Source organism: Chenopodium album, chromosome 8 (assembly GCF_948465745.1).
Source record: "Chenopodium album chromosome 8, dcCheAlbu1.1, whole genome shotgun sequence".
Lineage (NCBI taxonomy): Eukaryota > Viridiplantae > Streptophyta > Magnoliopsida > Caryophyllales > Amaranthaceae > Chenopodium > Chenopodium album.
The window spans coordinates 75,768,478-75,778,768 of NC_137841.1; the positions used below are offsets into that span (position 1 = coordinate 75,768,478).

Consider the following 10,291-nt stretch of genomic DNA (forward strand, 5'->3'; position numbering starts at 1 on the left):
CTATTTAGTATAGCCTCGTAACGGAGTGAATGATCATCTAACTTAGTTGGTTGAAATCTCGAGTGATCTCACATCTACGTATATTATTTGTCCTTGTTGACTCTCTCTACACAAAAGAAAAAAGTTTTATCTTGATTGTTAAATTATATTTTGAGGATAATAGCGACAAAGATAGAGCGATGATGGATGATGCTATATACAATGATCTATTTTGGTGCAATAAGCCACAAGGGCAATACAAAGTACAAAGAGGGTTAGAAATATTTAACGTGCAGTGTGACTTATTGTACACAACCATTCAATTTTAAATACTAGGTCAAAACCTTAAAATTGCTATGTAATTGCAACTAGTTCTTTGAAGCTTTTTCTTTCTATTTGTTCTACAAGTTCTTGAATTTTTGGAAGATCATAACTACTTTTTGCAAATTTCATACTCCATATGATTTTGGGACGAGATGTGGGGCTAAAATTAGAAAGTAAAAGTCGTTTATTAATACTTATCACTTTTAGCACACTAATAATCAAGTGATCACAAGGACTAGCTAGGAAAACTTTGATGAATGGAAAATCTGTCATATAATTCCAATTTGCGCAGTTTATTGCCTCGCAGTCCAATTTTATAAATTTACGAAATTTCCAATTATTATTGTAAGGCTAAGGCCATATCATGTTTTGCCTAGATTCGTTTGTTCTTGGAAATTGGAATGGGCCATCCTTTAATTCCTAAACGGAGTAGTAGAACAATATTGTAATGAGAAGAAATTAGCATGTCCATTAATACTCTAAATTATTATTATATAACAATAGGAAGTTTCTGCTCCTTAAATAATCTATGGTAATAACAATACCATGAGACATGCCGCAAAGTAGATGTTCTTTTAGACCAAGGAACAAGCAATTTAAGGTAGCTTTCGGCCAAAATTTTCATGCCCAAACCCGGTAAATTGGGCCGGAAATAAAGGGTTTAGCTGGGACGGGCTTTGTTAAAGCCTCATATATTAATACAAAATTTTTAGGCAAATAATCTAATATATATATATATATATATATACATATATATATATATATATATATATATATAAAGGGGAGTTTTTTCCCGAGTTTTTAGAGAGCCACATAGATCTAATTTTCTCAGCGCGCCATGTAGGATTATAAATCTTAGTAGTAGCCACTTAAATAAGAGATTATTAATTTCTAGAATTAAATAATTTAAATGCCATGTAAGCAAAATTGGCGAATGAGATTTTCAAGTTTAAATTAATTAAATATAATATATTATCTTTTGATTTTATGAATTTTATCTAAATATGTAACAAATTTTAGCACATAAATAAAAACAAAATATTTTAGAAAATTCAAACAAATCGTGCATCGCACGAGCTTCATCTAGTATATAAATCTTAGTAGTAGCCAATTAAATAAGAGATTATTAATTTCTTTTAGAATTAAATAATTTAAATGCCATGTAAGCAAAATTGGCAAATGAGATTTTCAAGTTTAAATTAATTAAATATTATATATTATCTTTTGATTTTATGAATTTTATCTAAATATGTAACAAATTTTAGCACATAAATAAAAAAATATATATTTTAGAAAATTCAAACAAATCGTGCATCGCACGAGCTTCATCTAGTATATATATATATATATATATATATATATATATATATATATATATATATATATATATATATATATATATATATATATATATATATATATATATATATATATATATATATATATATATAAAAGATTATTTGAAACTCGGGTACTAAATTTTTTTATCAAATTATTATTTGGGAATTTACAAAGAAAAATGGTAATTCCTCTCTCCGCCCTCCTCCTTTCTCTGATTAATTTCTATTAATACTCACTTCTCTTAATTTAATTGCATCTTTAAAGAAGTAATATTCTTAAGTTCATATTCTTGACTTCTAGTTGTTTAAAAAAAAAAAGTTCTTATTCTAGCTAGAGTAATAAGCTTAGTTGGTATTTTAATTCAAGAACAAATTCTTGTATAAAATGTTTTTTTTTCTTGCTCTAATACTATGGCTTGTAGTACTTAATTCCAAATTTGATTCTTTTGTAAAATCAAACTTAAGATTGACATAATTCTTAGGTTAAATTTTAAATTACCACCTAAAAATGTAACCATTTTCGAACTAACCACCTGTTTAATTTTTTATTTTAAATTACCACCCCTTAAATTAAATAAATGCTCAGATTACCACCCATTTCAAAAATCCGGTAGATTTTCCGTCTGTAGGCCCCACCTAACACTTATTTTGACCATTTGACTGATTTTTTTCCCCGATTTTTCTCTTTAAAAACGCTCTCTAAACTTTTAATTCACATTTCCTTCACCAAATTCTACCAAATTTCAAAGAGAAAAATGTGAATTGTAGTTAGAAAAGCGTTTTTAAAGAGAAAAAACGAAGAAAAAAATCAGTCAAAAGGGTCAAAATAAGCGTTAGGTCGGGCCTACCGACAAAAAATAATCTGAGCATTTATTTAATTTAAGTGGTGGTAATTTAAAATAAAAAATTAAATGGGTGGTTAGTTCGAAAATGATTACATTTTTGGGTGATAATCTAAAAATTTTCCTAATTCTTATTTGCATTTAATCTAAAAAATAGCCAAACTAAAATCCAAGAATTCCAACAATAATTCTCAATCTTTAGCTTAATTATAATAACTTTAATAATAATAAAAAAAAAATCTCCAACTAAAGAGAATGGACCATGCCACAGTTGTAAACATCACAAAGAACAATGTTATCTAAACTCAAAAAGCGGATTCATCCACGTATGTAATTTCTTCATATTCAGAATCTCTCAATTTCAGTGCTACGAAAAAGATGTTTATTATGCCTTGGAATATTATTCAAAGCAGACGTTTGAGGTCATATACATCATACACATGCATATGACATTTTACGTCCTAATCACACCACATGGGATGATTGCTATGTTTTAACAACTAATAATACTATTGCTACACTTCCCTCCAAATCAAATCATTTTTGAGTTAGATTAGGTCTCTACACACTACAGTATGATATCTTGATCAAATTCGTATTACTTCTTACATTGTATGTATATATTATCATAAAATATGCTTGTAGGATAATTTGATCAAAAAAATTGATGCGCCATTTAAATAAAAATATTAGTATGCTCGTGATAAATGTAAAGTTATCTATTGTCTTCTGAATCTGCGACGATTTCACTGTTATGAAAAGATGTAACTGAATATATGTATGTTGTATGTAAAAGATCAATTGAGTTTCTATCATAGTTTAAAGACGAATTTGTAGTTTTATCAAACTTGTTTGTGATGTTATTGGTATTGCTAGGGACTTATCGAGAGTGACAGTTGTAGTTAACTCTACGTAAAGTTTCCATTAGTTATGTAAGGGAACACCGGCCTCAATTTTGGGTAGGGATTTTTTCGATTGATTGAGGTATTTGACAACAAATTCTAGACACATGTCATGAACTTTAAATAAAAAACAATTGTTATAATTTATTTACCCAAAAGTATTTTGTCGTCTTTGCACGCATGAAAACATTGAAATGTACGTTGTAGGTTGTACAACTTGTACTAGTATTAGCACTACTTAAGTAAGTTGTAAGTTGCCGGCACTTCGTACATACTGTATTTAGTAAGCCTTTCGAGATATTTTTTTCATAAATATTTTCACTTTCCGTAGTTCCCGAGTCATTTTATACTATCTTTGATTCACAATAATATAGTGTTTTAATATAAATTTGTTTATCTTTTATAATAATTTTTTCATTTTTAAAACGTGTCGAGTAAATATGTTATGTTTAAGATAAAGTTAGTTTTAAATTTATATATTAACATAAATATAGATATATTAATTTATGATCAATTGAGATAATATACTTGGGCAGATTTGATGAATCACTTGAACTCTATTATTCTTCAGATGAATCAAATCATAGCTAAAAAGATAATTGATTATAACCGACCATCTTATTTGATTTTAGTTGTCACGTTAGTATATATATTACTTGCTTAAAATACAATATTAACATGACAATTTATTCTTGACAAAGAATTACATAAAATACTCCATACCAATCAAAACATCAATATAAATACATCTTTCACAAATTTACAATAAAAATAAACTTGGACATATGTAAAAATAAATAATGCATGTACGTAAAGATCTATGAATTAGGGACTCATCTCTAATTAGGTTTACGGCAATTACGCCTAATTTCGCCGTTACTTCCGGTAAGAGGCTTGATGTTTCCCATTCTAATCATGCTCTTAGCAAAGTCCTTAAAGAACTTACATTGATCCATTGCATACCTTTTAACATGAGATTCAGACTTCTTGTCTGCATTGTAAAGTGTCTGATCTGAGTGTAGTAAACCCTTCTTAACTAGTAAATTTTGGTAATATTTGACGTCGAAAGTATACTTAGTTTGGTAGTCTAAGGGCTGTAAAACATTGGTATTTCCCGTTGGAGGACATTTTTTCTTAAGATAGTTAGCGAAGGCGGTGTTGATATCAGTATCATTGTGGATATGTGTTCGGAATGTTGCACATCTTGCTAATCCAACCGTGTGCCCGCCTTCACATACAAAGAATGCAATAAGTATAAAGTTATTAGGTCGTCATTTGAGCTAATCAACCAATTAGAATTATTTTACTAAATGCTAGCCATCGTTAAAAGTTATGCACAAATTTATTATAAAAAGGACATTAATAAATAATAATGCATGCATAGATATTATTATTCTACGTTGTGACATATAATTATTGTCTTAAGAGTCTATTCATGTTTGAATAAGAAAACTAACTAATCAAGTGGTTATGCATTATGTGAAAAGAAGGGAGTGGATATAAATATAAATAGAGATGATGGGACTCTTAGAGTCTATTCATGTGTTTGTAACTTTGTATAGTCTAGGTGTTGATAATAATGGACCAATTAACTAACAAATTAATAGGATGGAACAAAAAGTAAAGTTAAAAGATGAAAGAGAAAACCACTTTGAAGATGTGTTGATTTCTAAAGTAACATATACAATAATCCTTCCATTTTAAATTATCTAGCTACTTGTATTATTTAACTAATTTTTCATTCCATTAATTATGTATAATATGTAAAAGATCCATGCACCATTACATGTAGATTTTCAATATCAATTCTCTTATTGCATGTTTGCGTTAAGTGCTACGTATTAGTAAGTATCATTTTTTTTAAATTAAAGGAGTACATTACCTTAAAAATCATCAATAAGAAATTGGAGTATAATACTCTTGTGTTTTTCTATTCTATATACTATTTACTTGCTTTTTTGAAAAAACCTTGTTTTTTTTTTTTTCTTTATGATTTATACGTAAAGAGAACCATATAGTCATAATAAACTCTTTTTCTCGTCTAAAAAAAAGTGAAAAGAAAAAGAATACGCGAACTCCAAATTTAATTTGTGATAAAGGAACGTATGAATGAAACAGGATAAGAAAAATGTACCAGAGAGGACCACCATGTCCTTGAACGATAAACCAACGGCGGCAAAACTGGAAGTAAGATTAATAACATCGAATGAAGGTTGAGGAATAAAAGCGTTTGCTGCACTTCGGTTTGCTGTGAGAGAATCTCTTCTTCCCAATCTCACTTTCCATGTTGGACCACCATACTACAAAATTTCATTTCTTCTATTTAGCTCAATTACATATATAAAGAACAAGTTCGGGAAATAGTGAGAATAAATTCAAAAATACTTACACGAACAACTGCATCACGAGCAATAATAGCAAGGATATCAGCACAGGAGACAACTCCAGGGCATGCCTTTTCTAACTGAGCCTTAATGTAGTCTACAACCTCAAATCCACGGGCTGAGTTATTATTAGGGGCGGCTGTTTTCTCACTTTTGAAATTTGGAGTATCATCTAGGAGGATTGATCCATCGCAACCCTAGTTAGTTCATCAATGCATATATTATTAATTAGTTAACACTACTTAAAAAAACACTTCATAAAACTAGCATTAATTACAATACTACCTTAACTCGGGTTTTAATTAATGGGTACTTACATTGACAAAACAATCATGAAAATGCAATCGAAGAATTGAAGCTCCAACTCGAGCCTCTTTTCTTATAGCATCCTTAACCCCTTCCTTAACAATATCAAGAGCATTTGGACAAGTAGAAGCGTAGTAATTTGATGAAAGTTCGCCTTCTACATTATTTAGACTAAGGCAAAAAATAACAAAGAGTAGGAAGTAGAACTTGCCACACACCATTTTCATCAACTCACTATACTTAGCTTCGTGCCGACAATTGTTAATAAATAAACTTGATGATTTGTTTAGATGAAGACTTCGTCCGCCAATTTATTATGTGATGTGCCAAAACAATGGACAAAATTCCAATAATGTTGAGCTATATAGTATATGATTGGTGTAATATAATTTACTCAATTACTTAATAAAGTTAAATAATATAGAGGGTCCATAAAAAACAGTGCTTGTGATATGCTAATCAAGTCATTTTCGAATACCTCTTTCCTAAGTTGGAGCTTTGGTTGCTTTGGTTGCTTTGGAATGTTATCTTTATTTCTTTTCTTGATTTGTCAATTTTAATTTTGCCTTTTCAATTCTACTAATAGTATAGCTTAGTTACTAGATTACAAAGTATCTCGATGAACATAGTTTTTTTATAATTTTTTTTGGCTATAATTAAGATTCTAGTTGTCTAATAATAAGTGATTTTACAAAACCTCTTGAACTCAAACAAAAATTCTCATATTCCTAAAGAGCACGACAAAAACATTTATTATAATTTCGCGTTCTTTTGTAATGTGTTAGTGTTGGATCACTTAAATGAAAACGATCCACAATATTGGATCGACGTTGTAACAAACATTCTGTCTTAGTGTTGGATCACTTAAATGACAACGATCCACAATATTTGATCACTAACGTCGATTAAGCAAACATTAGCCATACATTAAGACAAATTTTCTAAAATTAATGTAGGTTGTTAGCTTTTTTATTGTTACCCTACATGCATGCAATTTGTTTGATTGTGGCCAGCAACCGGTAACCTTTCATTTTCGTCGATAAAAAGAATTCATTAACAATTGTTACAAAGTGCTGGCAAAATGACAGCCTTCAGAATAGTTATGGTAGTAGCTTGATTTGATAGTTAGCTAATCAAATTTTTGTATAATCTTGTTTGATTAGCGTCGAATATATAAAGTAAACACAACAATAATTATAAAAGAGAATAATTAACAATAATAATATTTATTATTCCTCATAGTTCATATTGGCCAATTATAATATATGAATGTACACTATATATATAAACCACATTAAAGTGATTAGACATTCAATATATACGCAAATTCAGAAAATCACTTTAAATCATATACTACCTACATTTAGGTGAAGATATTGAAATGGTCATGCATTAGCGTTAGTTTAATTTGGTTTACGACAATTATGCCGGATTTCGCCATTACTTCCGGTAAGTGGCTTGATGTTCCCCATCCTAATCATGCTCTTACCAAAATCTTTAAAGAACACGCCTTGATTCATTGCATACTTTTTTGTAAAACAATCAGCCTTATTTCCATTGTAAAGTTGTTGGTCCGAGTGAAGTAACCCCTTCTTAACTAGTAGGTTTTGGTAATACTTGTCGTCAAAACCAAACCTTGTTTGGTAGTCGAGGGGTTGCAACACGTTGTCACTTCCCTTTCGAGGACACTTTTGTTGTAACGATTTGGCGAAGGCAGGGTCTATATTGGTGTCGTTGTAAATATGTGGCCGGAAACTTGTGCACCTAGCAAATCCAACCGTGTGTGCTCCTATGCATAAAAAATTATAACAAAGTAACAACCAAGTTAGCTTAAAAATTCAAGGTAACACACCACGTCCATCTACATGTAATCTCATGTCATTGTAAGTTTTGTAACATTGTTTATATTATCAACGAAGAAAAAGACATTCACTTTCAATAATTAGTTTAACATATCAAGTAACACCACACGTCCATTCAATAAGATAATCGTTAACACGTAATTAATTATTGTACATGCAAATCTATATATGTTAACTCGTTTGTTAGCCAGTATGAAGTAATAATAAATTGTGATACTAGTAACCAAATGGCCGTTATAACGCAAAAGAGATGAAACGAAATACGGGGGAAAAAAAATCAACTTAAAAAAGAACGGAAAAAGTATAAATCTTACCAGAGAGGACCACCATGTCTTTAAAAGATAAACCAACGGCGGCAAAACTAGAAGTGAGGTTACCAAGATTGAACTTAGGTTGAGGGATAAAAGCATTGGCTGCACTTCTGTTAGCCGTAAGAGAATCTCTTCTTCCCAATCTCACCTTCCATGTAGGACCACCGTACTGCACTTTCCAATTTTCTCATTAGCTCCTTTATATTGGCTCAAAAAAAATGCATATCTATTTAAAATACGAAGTGTTATGTTTTTTTTTTTTTTTATCGTAATAAAACGATTAAATAATTACTACTCCTAGGTTTTTTCATCCCATAATAACAAAAAACGTCAATGATGTACATGAAGATTAACAATTTTAGTTCGATAATTTTTAAACAACAATATTTTTTTTTTAGGGAAAGTTAGTTGGGAGGGAAAAAAGAATAACATTTACTACTACATACGTACATGAACAACGGCATCACGAGATGCAATAGCAAGAATATCAGCACAAGAAACAACTCCTGGACAAGCTTTCTCTAAATTGGCCTTGATATTGTCCACAACTCCAAACCCGCGAGCTGAATTTTTATTTGGGTTAGCCGATTTCTCACTTTTGAAAGTTGGAGTATCATCCAGTAAAATTGATCCATCGCAACCCTAGTTGATAAACAAAGTATAAATAAATGAACAATCACTTAACATAACTAGCATCATAATATTGCCTAATGGCATGACCTTAAGTAAGTACAAAGTACTTACGTTAACAAAGCAATCATGAAAGTGCAACCGAAGTAAGGATGCTCCAACACGAGCCTCATTTTTAATAGCTTTCGCGATTTCTTGCTTAACTATACTAAGAGCTTTAGGACAAGTAGAAGAGTAAAAATGTGGTGAAAGATGGCCATTTACGTTTAGAGAAAGACCAAAAATAATGAGCAATAACAAGTAGAGGTTGCCACAAGCCATTTGGGATAGTTTCAAATTCATACCGACAAATAGTAGTAGAAGCTCGCTACTTTATAAGCATCTTAACATGAATGTGTCAACTAATTAATGATGCATTTTTTTTTAGTCATGAATTAGAAAATAAAGTTTAGTAAAGGGTTTTAGAGCCATTCATGTCACAATCAAGTCAGTGTGACTATTCCATACGTAGTATTATATTGCCACTTTTCTAAGACAAGGAACATTGCTTTGCTTGGTAGTTTCGAAATCTTTATTGAAGAGTATGTATAGTTAAGTTTCATGCATTTTTAACATATTGCAAGACAGTATATGTAAGTAAAACCCACTTTTTGTCAAATTAAAACATTCGTACTAGTTTATTCTGATTAATTAGTTCAAATACTATTGAGAATTATTGTGTGAGTTTTTTTCTCCAAAAAAACTAAATAACAAAAAAAAAATAAAAAAAAAAATTATTGTTTTGAGTAGTTATTACTTATTAGGCTATATTTAATTTTTATTTTCCCCATAAATTGAGTGCAACCTTATTTGAACTTCCCATAAATTTGAATGCAACCAAACAAAGCCTTTTTACTGTTACACATTGACTAAATACCAACAAAATAAATAAATAAAAAAGCTAAATGTAAAATTGGAAATTTAAAAGTTTTTTTTTTTTAGTGTTTAGAGAGCCACAAGGGCGGGTGATGAAAAACGTTCCTAAGATCTTTTGGAACCAGGAAGGGAGTTCTAACCACTTGAGCTATCCCTTTAGTGCATAAGTTGTGAAAGAACATGTTTGTGTAAAGATACAATATTACAGTCGTGTGAAATCTTGTTTGAATCTATACGTAGATTATATTAATATTTACTAATTAGAGATATTAATAATTAATAAATATATTTAAACAAGCGTAATTAAAAAATTTATCAAAAAAAAAAGCACGTTAATTAAAAGAGACGAAGGAAGTATTACAGGACAAGGAGTATTAAAACACCTCCAAAACATTAAATTTATTAAATGAGCCCACAATGTCCATACAAGAAGAAAATACCTAACTAAACAGTAAACACAAAGCATAGTACAACGTATTAATTGGCTAATTGCCAT

General features: G+C 29.9%; 2 protein-coding genes across 2 annotated transcripts; both read right to left on the minus strand.

Annotated features, from left to right (window-relative positions):
* Positions 1 to 4,100: 4,100 nt before the first annotated feature.
* LOC145556754 (peroxidase P7-like) lies at positions 4,101 to 6,437 on the minus strand. Its single transcript, XM_081618402.1, has 4 exons — positions 6,089 to 6,437; positions 5,777 to 5,968; positions 5,522 to 5,687; positions 4,101 to 4,615 (listed from the first exon to the last, which is right to left on the minus strand). Exons 1-4 carry the CDS (start codon positions 6,302 to 6,304, stop codon positions 4,227 to 4,229), a joined length of 963 nt encoding a protein of 320 aa, XP_081474528.1. The 5' UTR covers positions 6,305 to 6,437; the 3' UTR covers positions 4,101 to 4,226.
* Positions 6,438 to 7,287: 850 nt separating this feature from the next.
* LOC145556756 (peroxidase P7-like) lies at positions 7,288 to 9,272 on the minus strand. Its single transcript, XM_081618403.1, has 4 exons — positions 8,995 to 9,272; positions 8,701 to 8,892; positions 8,254 to 8,419; positions 7,288 to 7,866 (listed from the first exon to the last, which is right to left on the minus strand). The coding sequence occupies exons 1-4, from the start codon at positions 9,220 to 9,222 to the stop codon at positions 7,481 to 7,483; spliced, it is 972 nt and encodes a 323-aa protein (XP_081474529.1). The 5' UTR covers positions 9,223 to 9,272; the 3' UTR covers positions 7,288 to 7,480.
* Positions 9,273 to 10,291: the final 1,019 nt, after the last annotated feature.